The 20,839-nt window shown below is 42.9% G+C and overlaps 1 protein-coding gene across 2 annotated transcripts in view; it reads left to right on the top strand.

Annotated features, from left to right (window-relative positions):
- The window catches only part of REPS2 (RALBP1 associated Eps domain containing 2), a 97,778-nt gene extending 90,019 nt beyond the window's left edge, over positions 1 to 7,759 (top strand). For both annotated transcript variants that reach the window (XM_086464470.1, XM_086464411.1), the window contains exons 15-18: positions 481 to 564; positions 3,637 to 3,782; positions 5,875 to 5,980; positions 7,691 to 7,759. In XM_086464470.1, the coding sequence (XP_086320596.1) occupies positions 481 to 564; positions 3,637 to 3,782; positions 5,875 to 5,980; positions 7,691 to 7,759 (405 nt within the window). The remainder of the gene's footprint in view (positions 1 to 480; positions 565 to 3,636; positions 3,783 to 5,874; positions 5,981 to 7,690) is intronic.
- The last annotated feature ends 13,080 nt before the right edge of the window (positions 7,760 to 20,839 follow it).

Below are 20,839 nucleotides of genomic sequence, written 5' to 3' on the forward strand. Positions count from 1 at the left end.
GGAATTTTTGGTATAATTCAGACTTTCTCACTTCAGCCTTGCAAACTTCAAAGACAGAGGCTTACTCCAATGAATTTTCATCGGTTTCAGGACATAGTAAGGTGACAGGGTGCATCTGAGATCTTTCTAGCTTTTATCCACCTCCCTTAGTCTTTTTTTGAGTATTTAGGCCGTAAGGGTAACTCTAGAAGAAGTTCTGGCTACTAGGTCATTCACATTCAGATACACGGTTCCTAACACTTCACAGAAAAACTTTTCTCTTGTTTTCCGAGCACAATAAAACGCAAGAAAACAGTTTCATTAAAAATCTGCAAAAGACATATGTCATCCATTCAGCTGTCACCCTAGATCTCCATTTCCCCTACTGCTGAATTGTTAAAGTAACTTTTCTTTTGCGTATAATGTTTCCTTTCATTGACTTTATTGTATGTGACTGCTAGTCGTTTTCTGGGTGTAGCAATGACTGGTTTGTTGTTGCAGACAGAGCAACCATCTGAGGTTGAATTACATCCTCAGATGAATAGACCCCCGTCGCAGGCAGAAGAAAACAGTTCAGCAAAAAAGGTGAGACCTGCAAACGTTGTACCACTGTGGAGTGATTTGCCTTCATCAACAAATGTGGTTATTTTAAGTTTTAAAGCAATTAAACAGAGGCTTAGGGTTACATTTTTACATGTTTACCTTCTCTGGAGGTCAAGATGCTAGACAGAGCCAGGATCGGGTGTGACATCGGCTCAGATAAATCATTAAGAAAGCTCTTAGTACGTACACATTGATGCATGTGCTTTAAGAGAGGCAGCTTGCCATTTGTTTCAAATCGATAGGGGCTTGTGGAGCCTTAGGGAAGACAAAAAAAGAGTTTGATTTTACTCAACCCCTGTCTTGCTCTAATTCTTCTAAATTGTAATGGAATTCTTGCTTCCAGTCAGTGAGGGTTTGGTTTAGATGTAAACACACCTGTTGCTAGAGGTGAGGATCTCCCACTAAATGTACATAGACTGGGAGAGGTTCTCTCAAGATGTGCAGTTTCTAATATGTTTTTGTAGGAACATGTCATTTGTATAAAGTAAGCACCGAAATGGCGATGGCAGTCTTCAGAGGGCCACGCTTAGGGACAGAGTGGCCTTAGCAGTGGCTGTGAGCATTTCCCTACTCCTGGTCACACTCCCACTGCCTCCTTCCACCAGCCCCAGCCAGAGCAGGTTTTGATGGAGGGCAAATGCAGATCCTCCCTGCTCCAGCCCCTCCCGCAGCCAGAGGGCACCTGCAAGACCTTTGCTTAGCCCAACCAAGAACTGTTGGCAGATGCTGTATGTAGTAGGTACCTTGCCCAGGGAGCATCATCACACTTCTTACCTTAACCGGGGGCACAGACAAATGTTTGGTGTTGTTCCCTATACATGATAGGGATTTCTAGGCAGCGTCACTGCTCCGCTTGTACTCACCGCTTGCTATTTCTAGCCTGGCCCTGCCTCTTCCTTGCTCTGCTTTGCAGCCCTGCTGGGGAAATGAAATCCCTTGTGGTCTACCTACTTCATGCTCACCCTTGTCCCACCTGGATCCCTAAAATACAGAGAAGCCCCAGGCTGTGGGGCACAGAAGCAGGTTGTTGGCACAGTGGTGACCCACCTTCCAAAGCCTGGTGCAATGGCAGCCAGCCAAAGAGCTCCCTGCAGAGGGCTCTGCTTTTAGGTATCGGATCATTTCTGTCGGTATTGCATTTGAAATGGAAAAGGGATTTATCCTATGGATTTGGTAGGTTTGGGGCAGTTTAAGGTAGACTGGGATGGTGCATTTGGCATCCCACCAGTTTATAGTTGTAGAAGGCATTGCTGTACATCATATATTTGCAGGGAGCCACACATATGCGTAGGATTTCAGAGCACGGTATTATCTGAGATCTGTGCAGTGCTGATGTGCTGGTGTCCTGATCAAAAGATCTCATTTTTAGATTTTTTTTTTTTCAGTAACGACTGAACTGGTTTTTAATGTTGAAACCCCTTGTTTCCTTATAATTCTAATTCCTCTAATAGTTGTAATCGTTCTAATACTAATTATTAATGATCTTACGTTGATTTCATTCTGTATAGCTCATAGTCTCTTCTGCTGAATCAGGATGCTTACTACAGCATTGGGTTTTTTCCTTGTGATTTCTGGGTCATTAAATGCTTCCTCATTAAAATTTTCCTTTTTAAATTTTTTTTTTCTTCTTTTATTAGCATTTGGCCAAAACACAGTAAAATGTGCACTGTGCAAGTGATAATAAAATTTGGTCTACAGTCTTGGCTGTGACACTAAATGTATTACCTTTGTCAAGTCCCATGGTCTCCCTGTTAAGTCACATCATCTCCCTTCTCTAGAAGGGTCTAGAGAAACAAGTCCTATGAGGAGCAGCTGAGGGAACTGGGGTTGTTCAGCCTGGAGGAAGGGAGGCTGAGGGGAGACCTTATCGCTCTCTACAGCTGCCTGAGAGGAGGTTGTAGTGAGGTGGGGGTCTATCTCTTCTCCCAAGTACACAAGCGATAAGATGGGAGGAAACGGCCTCAGGTTACGCCAGGGGAGGTTTAGGTTGGACATTAGGAAACATTTCTTTACTGAAGGAGTGGTCAAGCACTGGAACAGGCTGCCCAGGGAGATGGCCGAGTCCCCATCCCTGGAGGTATTTAAAAGACATGTAGATGAGGCACTTAGTGATGTGGTTTAGTGGGGGACTTGGCAGTGCTAGGTTAACAGTTGGACTGGATGATCTTAAAGGCCTTTTCCAACCTAAATGGTTCTATTATCTTTTTGAGTCTTAGCTTTCTCATTCATGAAATGGGGTAGTAATAGTTATATCCCTTGTAAAAGAGATCTAATAATAAAATACACTGAAAAGGAGATATTTATATTTCAGATTTAAAACAGCTATAAGGCATTAAAACTACGTGTTATTGCAAAAGAAAAAATGACTTAATTTAAAATAATGAAAACACTTCTTACCACTGAAGTCATAAAAATCCAAGACTCTTTGTTTTACCTACAAACCAGACTATTTCTTTGATGTAGCTTATCAAGAGAAATAACTGGTCTCCTACACGTCGAACATGTTAATTTTGCATGGATAATTTTACACATTTGTTTTTCTAAGCTATATTCAGTGTTCCTTCATGTAAGAGAGGAGGGGAGAAGGGAGAGACTCCATGCCAGATGGGTGAGGTAGTAAGTTGGGATGAAAGTGGTTCATTATTGATTCTTACTGACTGAGCATAATAAAAAGTAAATCTTGTTTTGATTTTAATGCTTTTGGGTCAATTTGGGGCTAGTATATGTATTTATACCCCTCCCTCTCTGCCCCCCCCCCCCCCCCCAAAATGTGCCCCAGAACTGTACAACTCAGTTCTGAAGAGCCTGCCATCTAGATGAAGACAAAACAAAAGTATGATCACTTCATTCATTAAGGGATTGCAGGAGTTACAGTTCCTTTCTTTCAAAGTCAGAAACCTGAGAGGCTATTACCAGATTTGAATTAAGTCTGTACCTCTGCAAATTATGAAATCTTATGCCAGCTGTAAGCAATTTCTGTGTCACAAGTATTCCCCGGCCTAATGACGGGATGCGTGTGGCCTGACTTAACATTGCTGTGCTTCTCCCTTGCAGGAGGTTGTTCTCGTTCAGCCGCCCTCCAAACCCAGCCGCAGGAAGCTCCGGACAGAGGCACAGGGGCTGGAGACCCCCGAGCTTTCTCCCACTATAAATGTGGCTTCTTCCATGCCAGCAGTCAAGTCTCACCTCCCAGTCCAAAAGTAAAAACCTGTACCAAGCACGCCAAACTGTACCATGAGATCTGATGTGGCAGGGTTTGCTCTTTGCATAAATTTGTGCTTAATAGTTCTGGTTTTGAGAATGCTTAACAAGATGCAGGTCTCTGAAATCTACATCTGTCTTCTCAAATGCAGACTGGGTCTGTAGTGACTGTGTAAGTTGGTAATATTTGATTGATAGCCTCTTCAGAGGTATCCTACCTCTGTATCTGGTACACATGTCTGAAGAGCAAGCCTAGGTGTTCAACCAGCATCTCTAACACAACCCATTTTAGCTTTGTGGGTGTGTGGTTTTGCCTTGCACATACCTTCTGGAATTTTGCTCATTCATGTGGACAGATACAACCAGATAAATATTCAGGAAACCAAGTCATGGAATGCTTGATGTTGGTCATATCGTTGTGATATTTCTTCATCGCAAGGCAGGTTGGAAATGAGCTCGCCACTGGTAAGAGCTGAGCCATAGACCACTTGTGATAATCCAATAATTGCCAAACCCAGCATGTGTTGTTTGCTATCATAAATATAGCTGTCGAAGCTGTCAGCAGCAAAGTCTTGTACGGATTTCACTATATGTTTATTTAATAGCAGTGGAGAAGGGGCTGTACAAATGGTAAGCAAAGGCGCCTGAAGCCCTATTGGATCTATACATCTCCCTCAGCTGGAACAGTGTGCAAAAATTATAGCTCACCTTCACCCAAAGCCTTGCAAAGACATCTGATTCAGTCTGAAACAAAACCAAGCTGCCCAAATCAGTTGAGTGGTTCTTGGCAAACTGTTTATCAGTAGACTGAATCTGTGCTGCATAATTGGAGATTAGAATAAGTAATAAGACGCCTAGGATGCCCTTAAAAAGTGCTATTTTATTCTTTGGGAGTGCATATTCCATAGTGATTCAAAGAAAGATAACAGCATTTATTAGCATCTCAACTTAATCCTGTCTTGTCTACATCTTTCCTCAAATGTTTAAATGACCATGGAGGTATATATCACCCTGTTTCTTTTTTTCCCCTATCATTATTACTTTATAGCCTATGGAGAGTAGTTCGAAGCAAAACAGTGGAGCAGAAAACTGACAGGTCACTGGAAGATAACAGCATAAAGACCTGTCTGTGCTGCGGAACAGATGCTGTTGCAAAGATCAGTGCCATCAGCTCTGTTAAGAGAAAAGAGCTAATGGGGACTGTGTACCACTATGGACCTTATTTAAATAAGGTTTAATTTAATCTACCTGTTGTAGATCAAATTTGTCATTAAAGAGCTCCTGATGCCTCATGTAAGACTTTACAGTTTGGAAAAGGGCTTGGATATTCAGCCAGTTTTTTCTGTATTTTCTTTCCTTGTTCCTGTTGTTACCTCTGTTTCTCAGAATAGGTTGGTCCTTATGTACAGAGCTGTCTCTTTTTGTACCTGTCTGCCTAACTAATTTCCTCCAGATCAGTTACCGTGGGCTATAAAGCAATAATAATAATAGGAGAGAAATCTTTTATTTAAGCAGCAAAAAAGATGAGGAAAGTCCATAAGCCATCTACCTGTTCCTGTTTGTGACATCAGATGGTTTTGGTGGAAATGACTGCTTTGAATGAAGAAAGATTAATTTCTGAAGTAAAGAAACATCAGAATCAGCAGTGGCCCCCCAAAATCTGAGACAGTATTTTCATGCATTCTTTCCACATAGAATGATTTTTGTATTTTCTATTAACCACTCCTGAATCTTTAAACTCTGCAAGTATCAGCAAACAGCTAATGCAAAGATGCTGCAATAAGCACAGCTATGCAGGGATTATTCTTAAGCTGAACTAGAATGCAATGATTTTGAAATAATTGAGACAGCCTAGAATGTTTCCGTCATTCAGGTTAACAAGTATGACCGTTTTACTTTCAAATAGCCTGATTCAGCCGTCTCATTTCAGTGTTACGTTTTTCTTCTCTTAAATCTGTAGATCGTACCTTCTCTTTGAAGTGTAGTCCAGAGTGTATAGAGTACAGATGCGCAAAATGGATGGCTGGCCTTCTGGCATCAGCCACTGTTGAGGCTTTTAATTGAAATGTTCTGTATTTACCTGTCTGGCAGACAGTCTTCCAAGCAGAAAAGGGCTATTCAGACTGCTATACGAAAAAACAAAGAAGCCAATGCTGTGCTCGCCAGGTTGAACAGTGAGCTCCAGCAGCAGCTGAAGGTAAGGAATGCATTGAAAATCTGTGACGAAGCTCCCTGCAATCAGTTACGTGTCGCCTCCCGCAGAGAATCTTGCTCATCCTCTCAGATGAGACCTGTTGCATTGCTTCCCCCTTTCTGGAAGGGAATAACTGTAGTGGGTAGGATGAGGCTTTCTGGGAAAAGTTAGAACCTATGGGCCTACAGCTCCACTGGCAGTTAGAGTAAGTCAAAAGAGTGAACTGTGTCTTTCTGAAAAGTTTGATAATGTGATGGTGTCACTTAGCGCAGAAGAGCAACTCAAGCGTAGCGTTCTTGTCTTCTGATCAGCTGTGCTACATAACTGTCTCTTGGAGTCAGGCATTTGATATACATGGACTGGCTAAACCATACTTTGCGTGACTTGCCTTTTAACATGTTCTCAAGGGGCTGTTTTCTTATAAATATCAATTCGTGTTTTTCTGTTTTTGTAATCCAAAGATAGTACAGACTTTAGTTTTTCATCTGCTACAGCTTTTTCTTCCTTGCATGTTATGAACACGCTTGTCTGGAAAGGGAGGTGAACCTCCAGTTGCGCTTTTTCATCAGTCAAGGTGAAAGTTTGATTGCATATTCAACTCTGCTTAACGTAGTATCTTAACTGCTTTTCAAGGGTCTCCCAGGAGAGATGCAGGGTCGATGCTCTGTACTGAAATCATAGCAAAATATAGGACAGCAATTGAAATAAGCATGGAGATGAAAGCTTTTAATGACAGCACATTGCCATCGTTCCTTGGCTCAGGTCTTATTTGCTTCTGTGCACTATTTTCAGCATGCTTAAACTCCCCAACCTTACAGAGCAGTCCAATGCTGTTACCTGTATTCTATAGCAGAGTGGAAGAAACATGGAAAGACAGATTTGCCTAAGTTCACACAAGAGCAGAAAACTGAACTTGTCCTTCAAGTCATATTGCTGCCTGGAAGCTTTCTGATGGAGCAGGGCTTTGCTGTTTTTATGGAGACTAGAAGACTTGATGGGTACCCCTGAGGCACAGCTTACCCTGAGGCACAGGGAGGGTTCAAGTGCACTCCCGTGCTGGGGTTCTCAGCCTGCCCAAATGGGGTATCTGGAGGAGTCATAGGTCAGCCTGGCTCCTACACTGGTCAGGGAGCCCTTTGGTGGGAGGTCAGTGAGAGCAGGGTGCCCCTCAACACAGCGGAAGCTTCGAGAGCAGGAGAGACTTTTGCAAAGTCAGTGATCCCCCAAGCCTTCACGGTTAACTTCTGATCAAGACTGATTGCAAAGCCTGTGTCATCTTAGAAAGGCTAAGTCTTACTCATTTCCGCAAGGAAAGACGTTGTTTGCATGAACCAGAAATTCTCAAAAAGCTGTTTAGAGGGAAATGTGATTTCAAAATAACCTGATTTTCTTTGGTGAAAATGGCCAGTTTGGGCCAGCTTCGCTGTATCCCAAGCTATTCCACTGGCCAGTGGATGTCTGCTCGTCTCCATGATCACCTGAACAAGTGATTGAGCCTCCATATTGCCACACTGTAAGGAAGAGGCAGTAGGCAGCTGTGCGAGGTGGTTGTGTGGCATTTGTACGGTGTCTTGAGATCACAAGGAGAGTTACTTAAACAGCAGAGCCCCAAGCCTCCAGTCAATGCCAGTGGTTTGCCTGGCTGCTCTTCACTGAAGCGGGGTGGTACATGTGAGCATCCCAAAAGTTACAGCACATCTCTCCCTCCTGCAGGAGGTTCACAAGGAACGAATTGCCTTGGAAACGCAGCTGGAGCAGCTACGTCCCGTCACCGTCTTGTGACTTCCCGCACAGCCGTGCGTCGGCAAGAGCGGAGCACGTGTCTGGACAGCCTTGCAAGGAGAGGAGCGCACCGTGGCTGAGCAGGGTTTCTGCCAAGGTGGTGGCTGTGGGGTGGACCGGCTTGTCGGGTCTCCCTTCACCCCACTGTGCACGTTTGCCTTTGCAGGTGAAGAAGGTACAGGAAACAAATGTCTTGACTGCTGGGTATTTCTGAGCGGGGGGATGCTTCGCCTTCTTTTCCTCCCTCTTCCCAGCCTAACGTGTAAATGCAGTTTATCACTGAAATGAATAAGCTGAGAGTATTTTATTTATGTAAAGAATTTCTGATTTGTACTCGTTCTGGCAGCACCTCCTGCCCTGATCATTGAGAGGTACAGCATTCCTGAATTCTTGCTTAAATTTAAAACCCATCCTCTGAGATGGGCTTCTGTATGTTACTGATTCCTGTAGGATTGTGTCATGGTAGAGTACCTGTGGGTTTAATGTACTCCAGGAATAAACTCACTAGACGTACAGTCTTTATCCGCAATCACATGTCAGATAATTATTTTCTTAGTACTGTTTATTATGCAATCATGGATGTATTTTAATGTTAGAGAACTTGTATTTTATAAGTTCAAATCATATGAGAGAAGACTAAAAAATACTAAAAATTAATTATTTTGGAAATTACAAAAGAAAAAATCTGGTTTTTGAGCTATATCTGTTTCCTATCACCAGTGTTTGATCACTTGCTTGCAAGTGCCGGTGTCTCTGCATACTTATAGCATGTTTGAGATGACTAGCGTTTTTTTTTCTTTTTTTCTTTTTTTAAATATTTTTTTAACCAAGAGTGTATTTCTAACAAGAGGTTAAAAATGCATTTGGGGCATTTTTATAAGAGCTGTTCTATGTACATTTGTATTAGTCTGCTTTGCTGTCTTAATAGCTGCTGGTTTGTTTTAAGGATATGTACAAGAACTGTATTTCCAAAAGAAGAAAGATTGTAGAAGTGCTATATATGAGGTTATAAAACGTGTGATGGAAATAATTGGCTTCTACAACAGGCTTTCATTAAGGTTCCTTTGCACCTCGCTGGAGATGCTACTCATAGGATGAAGCTGCTAATGCCCATCTATTTTCTAAATGAAGAAGCAAAGATTGATTTTTAACCTGGATCTGATCCAGGGCCAACTGAATCCCATGGTGATTTTTCCACGGATGCAGTGGTTGTTGACTTCAGACTCAGTTCTTGCAGTGGAAGCTGGCTAACTCATGTTCCTTTGTTTCTTGGGCCAGTACTCTTAGATTGGGCGACCTGAGATGTAATGATGTCAGCCCTGCTCCACCATGAATATGATGAGGGCTTTACTGCAAGGGAATGTCGCCTACCTGTTATCCATCTTAAATGTGACACTGCACGTGTTTTGTATCCTGTTGTTCACTGACCTAATTTAAGTGTACATGTTTGCCTTGCAGAAATGGTGCAACAGTTTTATACTGTTGTTGGTGTGATGCTTTCTCCCTGTAGCTATGGGATGGCCCTGGGGCTGAGAGGAAGGAGAAGCAGGTTTGAAGTAGCTGGGTAGCCTCCCTTCAGGGTGTATTGTGGAATGACAGCGCTGGAATATCAGAGGACATCAGAGCAGCCAAAAAGTTTTGTTGAGAGATAAGACAGACATCAATGGGAATGTTTAAAGGGATGAGGAAACAGCCTACTTTTGCTGAAAGGGATATGGATGTAGGGCACGGATCCAGAAGTCTGAAGGTAAAAATAAGCCTTTGCAGAATTGTGACTGAAAATCTGGTTTTGTAACGCATTCAACTATTTGTAACGATTCAACTAAACATCACTATGTCAACAAGAAACAACCATTTCTCTGGATTTGAGACTTCTTTTGTGTGACTGTTGCATAGCTGGGGTCAGACAGTCATTCCCGGTCAGTGACAAAATGTGAGAACTGTAAACTTTTCCAGGAAGCTGCAAAACAGTCACTGCCCTCTTGCTAATAGTGGTACTGTTCGGAAGTGATCATCATTTACTTCATATGTTCATAACACTGAGTCATTCCTGAGATTTTAATGAGGTTAAGTGCTCACTGTTTGCTTTTTAGTTCTTACATTGCCATTTGGTTAATAAGCCCCTACTATTCGACAGGAAATAATCATAGGATGTGTTTAGTTTTTTATTTTATGGATAATTTTTTAAGGAAAGCTTTTCAATGGTTACAAAGAAGTGTACACACTGCATTTTTAGGGCAATGGAGGACTTTTTCATGTTTGATAGGAGCTCCTTCTAGAATAATATCCCATTTATTTCACTTGGATTATTAATGAAATAGATGCTGTTCAAAGGAAGAGTGGAAGAGGCTGCTTTATATGTCTTTTTCAAATGTCTCCCTTCTAACGTACAGGGTTTTTTTCGTTCACTGGAAATTACGATACGTGGTTAGCCAATAATGAAATACTTACTCAGTTGTTACTCTGTCATGGGACTTAATAAATTAAAAATTTAACTGTCCCTGCATTTTTAAGGTTGCAATCAAATGTCCCGCTCAGCTTCAAGGCCTAGGGTGTGAGCTGTGAGTCTGCTTGGTGAAATGTCGTCTGTGGTGATACAGTACTTTAATAGAGGGTAAAGTGAAATATTGAAGGAGAAATGTTGATATGTTACACATACAATGCAGCAAGTTATTCTTCTGTGTGTCTCAGTACTTAAACGTTCATGATAGCTCATGCAAAATGAAAAAGTGTGTCTGGTTTTGGGAGGCTGTTAGCATTTTGAGAGAGAGAGGGGAGAAGGAGATATGAAGCTATAAACAGCGCTTCTGGCAGTTGCTGCATGCAGCCACGCTCGTGCCTACTACTGTTAACAGACCTTGGCTGGTCAAAATTCACATCTAAATCCTGTATCACGGCTTTTCTCAAAAAATATTTTTGCTTTGGAAAAATGTGCGTGCAGCAAAATCATCATTTCTTGCAGAAACCTTTACATTCTGAAACTTTGGTCGGGAGATGCTCCAAGGCCCAAGACAGACCTTTTGGTCAGAAAGGGAGACCTTGCAGGGAGTTTGCTCAATGTTCAGGGCACTTTCTTGAACTACAGGAGAGCGATCAGCTTTAAGCCCCTGACATGCCTGACCCAGAACTAGGATCTGCCCGTCCCAGTTTGCAGCCTGACCAAGGAGCGACAGCAGCTTTGCACGCATGAGGTCTCGCTGTCCTCAGTTCATGGTTTCTGTAGGTACTTAGGCAAAGCAGAACATGCCCAGCAAGAGAGGATAGCTGGGAACAGGAGCTGGAGTGCAGCCTCCTTGCGTCTGAGAGGATGCACTGACCATAAACCTGGTGCCCTGTTCTAAGTCTTCAATTTCCTGCAGCTCTTCTGGTTTGGACAATTAAATAGTTTTGTCTGGATGACAAGACTATGCAGAGCAGATAAGGATCTTCCTCAGAGTGTGTGTAAGCGTGCACTCACGTGTGTTCCTTTTGATCATGCATTTCTTTGTGTTAATATTCATATCACCTGACACTTTTCTGTGAAATATTTGTTTCAATACATGGTAATTCAGTGGTGAAAAAAGAAAAATGCCCAGCTAAGTGTAGTTGCCTTTGTAATCAAGCCATTTTTATTTGAGCCTTTAAATATAAATAATGACCTGGTAATTAAGCAAGGCAAACAGCTTCCATTTCAGAGGCATTCCTTTAAACAAACTGCCTGTGAACAAACATTAATCCTTAATGATCAATGTCCTTCTCCTAGTTATTAATTTTATACTACAATGCAGTGGAAATATTACCACCTTTTTCCAGAGATTTCTCAATTCTTTCTTCCAGAGAGTTTTGGTGGTGTAGCAAAAATGTCAGTGATTAGTGGATTCAGCCCTGGTAAGTTGATGAATATCCTTTTAAACTCAGAAGTTTATTTCCAAACTCTTTTTTTTACATGTGTGGCAGTATTTTTGCTGCTGGGAATTCTGTATCCACATCGAGGAGAGGAACTTTTTTGGCTGTCATCCAGACCGTCCCAGCTTGACGCTGACAGGGCTAACCAGCATGGGGTGGTGACAACTTGCACTGTAAAATGACTCCAAAGGGATGGTTGGGACTTGGAACCCTTCACAGGAAGCATTTAGGATGGGCATGGTATGAAAATTGCCTTTTGGTGGTGTATAAGCCGCTTTCGTCCCAGCTGAGCTTCCAGATCAGGAGAAAGAGAGCCTGTAAAAGTTGCTAGCCAGGGAGTGAGTGGTGTCTGTTTTCCAGCACCATCAGCCCATTGGCCTTCAGCACACATGGTCCTTGACAAGAAAATACATGGGGTTATAAAAGAAGGAAGAGAGGCCTTCATGAAGCCTCATATTTTATTGAGTAAAGAGTGAAAGTATTTTTTCAGGAAAAAAAAAAATTAAGCGATGTAGTACCTTTGAGAAGAGATGTTGTATTTTGAAGCTTTTTTTCAGTTACCTTCATGATGATGTGCTATGAACATATGCATTATGTTTTACTCTGTTAGTGAATTTCTGTTATAGCAAGCATTATCATTGTTAATCTAAAAAAAAGTACCCGGAGGCTATTATATATATTTGAATTTTAACTTATAAAGTAGATTGCCAGATTTAAGCAATTTGTTTTCACAGCTGCAGACTGTCCACGTGGTAAGCTGCAAAATGTGTAGTGTTCTACACTATGCCCATCTAATTTTGGAAAATGTATGTGATATGGAACTGGGTGCTACATTAAAATAAAAGCGTCCAATAACTTCAAATTGCCTTGCTTTTGTGGTTTATGTAGGATGTTGATTGTGCAGATCTGCCAGGAGAGCAGAAACTGACTCGCTGTGGAAAAAATACAGCGTTGAAATGGCCGACCTTCAACTATGAAAGATGAAATCACTTACATTGGGATTCTGTGTACATGAGAGAGGCAGACTTATTTAAAGTGAAATCGTATTTCCTTAGGCTTCAGTTAAGTCAAGACTTCATCTTTACTTTGTCAGAATTCAGACTTCTCTCCATATTAAGCCCGAAGAGGTGCGCTCTTTTCTAACCTGGATGGCACCACCACAAAAGAAAAAGCCCTTCCAAGCCTCCACCAGACCCTTGGTCGGAGGGTGTCCAAGCAGGAGCCACGAGAGGACTCAAGCTGTTCCCCCAAGCACCCCCGTGATCATTGTTTTCAGCCCCTCATCAACTGCAAGAGCTGAAATTAAACTGGGAAAAGGAAAACATTTGAAGAGCTAGCCTTTGTGGGCAGGGAGCTGGAGCGGACAGTGTACTGCTCTTTAACTGGTATGATTTTTAAGAATTATGTCACAGCTATCCAAAGAGCAGGGCTTTAAAAGAGGAAATAATTAGTGATAAATTAATTCTTACAGCATTAAGCCATGGAAAGGGATGTTTTATTGGCCTAAAAGTATGTCTCTGGTGCATGTGAGGCACAAGGCCAAGGTGTTAAAAACTTGTAAATACCCTACAGGGAGCTATTCTGCATCGACAGCAGGATGGATTTAGATGGCTCTTCCATTCTTAGTTTTTACAATTAGATGGTGCTCTGGGGTGCCTTCATGCAGATCTAGATTGGCTCTCCGTATGTAAATTCACGTTCCAAATAAGCTTTCTTAAAAATTAAAAGATGCATCTTCCTGCTCTAGGAAAAAAAGTTCTCAGTGGAAGTGGGAAAGAAAAGAAATAGAAGAAGCTTCAAAAGTCCTTTTTTTATCCTTCAGCTATTTTTAAGGTAATGCTGCTTCACAAGTGTGCCTGCTTAGATGGGATGCTTGCATGGCCTCTGCAGCAAAGCAGAATAAAGGAGAATTAACGAATGAACAAAATCCTTGGGGTATCCATAGCCCATAGCTGAGTCAGAGCTCTTTCACCCAGTGGTCTCGTCTCCTGTTTTACCTCCCCTGCCAGTGCCCTGGGCACTGCATGCCCTGAAACAAATGCACCGTGGAGCAGGAGGCCTTGGGTACGTGAGGTCAGCTTATAGCAGGCTCTCAAGTCCCTAGTAATTCCTCAGTGCCCACCATTTTAGGCACGTGTCTGGAAGCAGTGGCATTAGCTGTGTCAGTGCCCCTGCTAAATGCCGAATCAGTATTCCCACTTAAATCCTGAATTGGTTTACATTTATTGTTTGTTAACTTAAATAGCACAAGGTAGGAAGAATGTCTTATCTGGTGATGTTTTGGGGATGCTTTATCCGTCAGAAATATGATGGGCTAGACAAGACCAAGACTATATATGTTGCATCTAGTCTGGTTTTTGTGGGAGGGAGGGAGAAAGGGATTCTTTCCTTAGCTAGGCTACTCTCACAAGAAATGCCGTTTTTTTTACTTCCTATCCTTGGTTCATGTAAGGAACTTACTCATCAATGTGCCATGGTCTTCAATGAAACATGGATGTAACAGCTGGCAAATGTGCAGGTAATGTCTCTCTGCCACAGGTCCTCCACCAGGACCTTGTCACCGTGGGGAGATGAGCGATAGTGGTGCAGTGATAGTGCCTCCAGCCCTGTGACAGCAAACAGCATGCAGAGCCCAGCAAGGAGGAAAGTGGAGAAGGAGGCAGTGTATCAGCTCTGATGGGGGGAAAACATGACTGGAGAAAAGTAATTGTGCTTCTGAGGTAGCAGGGAAGTCAGTGTACCTCCACCACCTTGTTCCAACCACCCCTTCCCAAAGGCTAATGTGCTTAAAAAGGCTCTGCTGGACATCCCAGTACCAGGAGGCTTGGATGTAGGGCTGCCACCTGATACATGAGCTATGCCCTTCCAAGGTCATTTAAGGAATTCAGTAGTTCATGCTGCATGTCACAGGTTTAGGGTGCGTTAAGCCAGTGATAGCGGTGTTCGGCAGACCGATACAGAGCATGCATTGTTTACTATAGTTCTCACACCCTTATCTGAAAGGAAAAAGCCAATGCATGATCTCACCTAGGTTTTGTTTCCCAGCCCCGTGCTGTTCCTAAAGGACACTGTATACTCAGTGAGAAATAATGGCTTCCTCTTTCATTAATGAGTTCATACAGCAATTTCCCTTCAGAGCAATCACCTTGGGTGATGGAGATGTGCACTTCCAAAAGCGATTAGCCCTCTGGGTGCCCGCTGTGTTGGGAGGCACCATTCTCTGCCAACAGAAAAGCAACCCCCTTTTGGGTGTCTCAGCTTGGAAGCTAAAGAAACCAGTGCTGCCAGAGTCATCAGTCACTTCAAGCTGTCAGCCAAAATGTCTTCCGGGATTAAAAGAGGCCCCCTTGGGTAAAAGTTTGTTTCCAGTGCTTATTACTATACCACACAGAAGGTTAAAAAAAAAAAAAAAAAGCTGTTGCTTTGATTGCTCTTCAAATATCTGGGTGATTGTGTTACTCAGAAGGTGCCTCTTCAGGGCTGTGCTTTCTGAATTTGTTACTGCAATCCTCAGTCAGTATCCCAGGCATCCCAGGACTTTTAGGGGGCTCTGACTGGGACCTGGTCTTCATGTTTCACCTTAACTTATTTACTCCAATCACCCACATTAGTGCAAATAGTAACGTATTTTTAAGCCTGTACATTTATTTTTACAGCCTTTCAAACTGCTGCTGCAGGTCTGTCATGCTCTGATCAGAGCTGGCCATTAAGTGCACATGGAGCTATGTCAAAGCAAGAGTAAACAAATAAAGGGTTTGTGTCAAGTGTAGCAGGCAGAAGAGCTAGAGCTGGACCACAGGGGCTGAGGCAGGAGCAGGACAGCAGTGTCTTCCTCATGCTCTGACTTTTACCACCGTGGGTAAGCTCTAATTTGAGGAAGAAAAATGCAGTTTGATTTCCCCCACCTAAGTTATGAAGCTGACTTATCTTACTGCGTATTTTAATGGGTTTGGACCCTCAGCCATACTTCCTTACTCTTCTCTCTAGTTTGATTCATTGCCTTGCTTTATAAATTTGTCTGGCACCCTGTAATTGCTTGGTTTCGCACAAACTAGAAGGACTGAGCAGAGTGCAGGTGCTTACCGGCTGGTCCTGCTTCCAGCCCATAGCCTGGGGGGCTCGGCATGCTTTTGCTCTCGCGTGCAAATGTATGAGTGAGTTTATGACTTTGCTCTGGTTTGGTTGATTCTAGAGGTGGCTTTGGCTGCAGGTGGTGAAACACAGGGGCCTCTTCATGACATATCAGCTAGGTGGACGTCATCTTGTTGTGCACTTGCAGCTTTGCAAGCCGGGTATCGAAGTGATCTGTGGAAACCTGCACTCAGCTCAAACTTTGAGCACACAAATCGGAGGGTGCTGGACAGAGTTTGGGAAAAGTTGCAGAAATAATATTTGAGAAAAAAAAATAGCAACACAAATCAGAAATAATAGCAACACTAATGCGGAACACACGGAGCTGTTGCTCCAGGTTGGCCCACTTCATCCAGGATGTCTCTCTGACACTGGGCAGTGTCAAAAAGTGTTGGAGGGAAAGGGGAGAACCCCAAAGCTGTCAAGCAAATAGATGCCCACTGCCTTGGCTGACATGCTGGCATTTCTTCTGGCATCTCTGGAACCTGAAGTATGGACTGCTGCAGTCTGCTCAATGCCAGCATCTGCTTCACTTTTGACCACAGAAATTTCTCTCTTCTGTAAATTGAGACAGAGGAATACCTGTAATACACACTCAGCAGCATAACCTGTATACAAATGTATTTATGGAAGTTTCTGCTTTACTTTTCCATTTGCTATTCATTATTTGAGATGTATATTTTTTATCATTTCCTGTGTTATTTTTCTCCAGTATAGAAAGAGGAATTCCCATCTGTTCAACCTGTCTTTTTCGAGACATTTCTTTGTCTCTAGTTGGTTTTGCTGCCTCTCTCTGGGACTTTTCTGCTTCCTTCTATTGTTTTGTTGTTGTTGTTTTCTAAATAGGGTAGCCAAAACCGAAGGCAGTTTGTTATCACCTCATTTCTAGAGCAGCGACTCTGTAAAATACAGCCTCACGACACCCAGAAGTTTATACTACTATTTCCCCCCCCCCCCCCCCCTCTATCTGGCAGCCTTGCAAACGTTAGCTGGCATCCTGGAAGGGTGGGGTCATCCTAGTGGATTGAGAATTTGTAAAAAACGCTGTACAAGTCAGTAGAAGAAGGTGTGAATCTCTGTCTCTCACTCCCTTTTCTTGATGCTTACATCAAACCTGAGGCATCATTTTAAAGTAATAATTTTTTTTTTAAACCATCAGAAGTGTGTGTGAGCCACCCTGCCCTGTAGCAGGAATGCTCTGTAACCATGCATTTCTCAGAGAACTGCATGGAAATGTTTCTGCATGAACTGGAGAAGAAACCTCAGGCCTTAGCTGGCTGAGAGCCTGTATCTCCCTGAAAAAGTGCTAAAAAAATGTGTCTCTTCAGACAGATAAGAATTGTCCTCTGACCTTGCGTGCTTTGATTTCTGCTCCCTCAGATAACAGTATTGCTGTGTGCATCTCCTGAGAATGCAAATCCCAAGCTCTGGAATTGCTCTGCAGCTTATGGTAATGGTAACTCTGAGTCTGGGCTTGGGAAGCTCACCGGGAGAAGGACAGTTTTGCAGGTAATTTTACGTCCTGAGGTGTCTCATTAGCTGTCTAATCTATTTAGTCTCAAGAAGAAGTGGGATCAAAGGCAGAAGAGGAGTGAGCTCTCAAAATTACTTCTTATAAAATTAATAAATATCTCAATTTTTATTTCCCTTAAATAGGAGTATTTATTGGTCCTGTTTGAATTTTGCAAAGCCTTTTGAGAGTTGATCTCATTTTTGTGCTCAGACATCACTGCCCATTTTGCCTTATGCAGCTGTCTTTTATCATTAGGGAAGGAGTAACAATTCAAATTTAGCTTTTGTCTAAAGGAAATCAGGTTGATTATTTACTGCCTACACAATAGGATACCGTTAATCCTCTCATCTGTTAGAAGGGCACAAGTTATTTATATTAATCCTTAATCTAGATGTATGTTAGTAGCTGTTATTTTGTGACAATGGTTTAATTATGCATCTTTTAATGCAATGGGAAATGAGTGACATATAGGGGAACGTGAATTTGCTTGCTGCATGTGTAAGTTTGCTGTAGGCAGGTGCTGAAGGTTTAAAGCAGTAGTTTTGCAGGTTGCAGAAGCCACAGTACTCAGAAAGACTGGTTTGTTTTCATTGTCCAAGTTGAGTAAAATGCAAAAGTCAGCACTCCTCACAAGTGGTAAAAATATTAAATTTCAGAAGTTATTTAGGGACTTCAGTTGGGAAGAACAACTTTATCTAAAAGGGTTGATTTTCACTTTCCCTGTGCCATGTTGGACAAGGTGTTACAAGCCCCAGTGACTGAAATTTATGAATCCAGCTTTCAAAATCACAACGTGGGCTTAAAAACAGCAAGAACTAAAAATGAAATGGGAAGTTTGTTTAATGTGACTTCTGTCTCCTGAATCTTTATTGAGGGCACCTTTTTAATGCTTGACCACAGATTTTTTCAGAATTAAAGCTAAGCTTACTTTTTTTTTTTTTTAATCCCTTGCTTCCAGCAGCTGGAGCTTTTAAGAAATACAGTCGATACTCTGAGAGAGCAAATAGGCAGCAGTGGTGTTCAGATGTTGATACACACGTAACAGCACTGCTGCTGTAGTAAAGCGTTGTATCCAACATGTAAGTAATGGCCATATTTAAAAAAACTCAAACACCTTCAGTATTATCCTTTTCATTCTCCAAAACAAATAAAAAGAGTTCCAGGGAGTACATAATTATTTTGCAGTTTTTATTTATGCTAAATCAAAATATCTGAAGTGTCAAAATGGCTAATATTTTACTCAAACCTGTCCTGTCTCTGTTATCAAACTCAGAGTGTGAAAGATGCCAGACTGACATACCTGGATGTGGAGTTCCTGTTGCTATAAACAGAGGGAGTATTTCCAGCTTCTCTTCTAAAGGTCCTTCTACCAGCAGAGGGACTTCCAAGGGCCCACCATAAAGGAGTAAACATACACCAGTGGTATTTTCCTCTAGCACCAAGACTTACTTTCTCAGAGAATACTGCCAGAGGGTTTGGGGCTATTAGGTGCCCAGTGGCAGGACCAGAGGCCACAGACACAAACTGCAACACAGGACATTCCCTCTGAACATCTGGAAACACTTTCTCACTGTGAGGGAGACCAAGCTGTGGCACAAGTTGCCCAGGGAGGTTGTGGAGTTGCCGTCCTTGGAGATATTCAAAAGCCACTTGAGCATGGTCCTGGGCAATCATCTCTAGGTGGCCCTGCTTGAGCAGGAGGGTTGGACCAGGTCATCTCCAGAGGTCGCTTCCAACCTCAACGAGTCTGTGGTTCTGTGATTAATACAAGGTCAATATTACAGAATCGCAGAACCACAGAATGGCAGGGGTTGGAAGGGCCCTCTGGAGATCATCTAGTCCAACCCCCCCCTCCTAAAGCAGGTTCACCTACAGCAGGTTGCACAGGACTGCATCCAGGTGGGTTTGAATATCTCTGGGGAAGGAGACTCCACAACCCCCCATGGCAGCCTGTTCCAGTGCTCTGCCACCCTTAATGTAAAGAAGTTTTTCCTCATATTGAGGCTGTTCCTGTGCTTCAGTTTGTGCCCGTTGCCACTTGTCCCGTCGCTGGGCACCACTGAAAAGTCTGGCCCCATCCTCTTGACACCCACCCTTTAGGTATTTATAAGTATGGGTAGGGTCCCCTCTCAGTCTTCTCTTCTCCAGGCTAAAGAGACAGAGGTCTCTCAGCCTTTCCTTATAGGAGAGATGCTCCAGTCCCCTCATCATCTTTGTGGCCCTCCCCTGGACTTTCTCCAGTACTTCCCTGTCTCTTGAACTGGGGAGCCCAGAACAGGACATAGTACTCCAGATGTGGCCTCACCATTAGAAATGGGAACATCACATCTGTATTAACCACCATATCCAGCTTTATAAAAGGAATTAGAAGACATTCCTTGCCGTATTTTGCTTATATGTTGTAGCCTTCATGTATTTCATGTTTAGGCAGCACCCTGTCGTAATTATTTAGCTGAGTGTTTCTATGGGGAAAATCCATGAAACTGCATTCTTGTTTCTGTGCCCTGGAGAGGCAGGAGAGCAGTGATCTTTGTTTTGAAAACACATTGGGGGCAGAGAAATCACTGCCTATATCTCTGACAAAACTAGCCTGTTACTGCAACTCCTTCTCCATCAAAAATCTCTCTCAAACCAACAATGTTGGCCAGTATCACTAGCCTTCCTTGAGGCAAACAGGATTGGCCTCAGCACATAACCCACTTTTTTGAGGACTGTCATTTCAGCGAGACTGAATTATTTAATCAGCAGTGACCTAATAATGTGTATGTGGCAGGTGCAACAGAGCTCAGTGAACTAATGAAGTATGGACGGCCCTGGCTCAAGAGTCTGGGGGATGAATCGGGAAGCTAATACGGGATGAGCCAGCCAAAGAGATTATTTTCTTGCACAGGCAATGGGGAGAGCTCCACAAAGCTGTCTGAAATCCTGCCTTCCTAGAAATCCACTCCTTTAAGCTTGTGGACTGGATTCTTTGGCCCCCAAAGGGAGCCAGGACACCCTTCCCCTTCTCTGTAACCAGATGACGAGGAAACAGGGAGACCTGGACTTTATTCAGCACTAGCATGAAGACAACTGGAAAACCTCTACTGATGCTACTGACTGGGAGCGGGTGCTGAACCTCACCAGCCAGCGTCCTGCACAGCACACGGCAGCGTAAGCCCATGACAGGCAGGTGCTCGTAAATAAAGGTATTAATGGAATGTGTTACAGTTACATTAATAAAATATTATCCTGAGGAAATAATCTAATTAATTCTGAGACGAAAAAGCGCTTGAGGCTGTCTCTACTGTCATGGTGTTTGATTATTTAACGCTGACAGTGCAGACGAGAGTCTGGCTCTCAGATGTCTGCTCCCAGAGAGGAAAGATTGTCCAGGCATTAGGGCATGAGCCATGGAAATCTGGATTCAAATCCTTCTCTGCCACAGCCTTTTCTGTGGCCTCGGGAAGCCTTGCTTAATTCCACCTGGGTGAGAGTGAAAGCTCTGGTGTCAGCTAGTTGGCTGGGCTCCCTCTGCGTTAACAGGGAGAGAAGAGCACTTCTGGAGGGCA

The sequence above is a fragment of the Leptosomus discolor genome, chromosome 1 (assembly GCF_034619465.1).
Source record: "Leptosomus discolor isolate bLepDis1 chromosome 1, bLepDis1.hap2, whole genome shotgun sequence".
NCBI classification, from domain to species: Eukaryota; Metazoa; Chordata; class Aves; order Leptosomiformes; family Leptosomidae; genus Leptosomus; species Leptosomus discolor.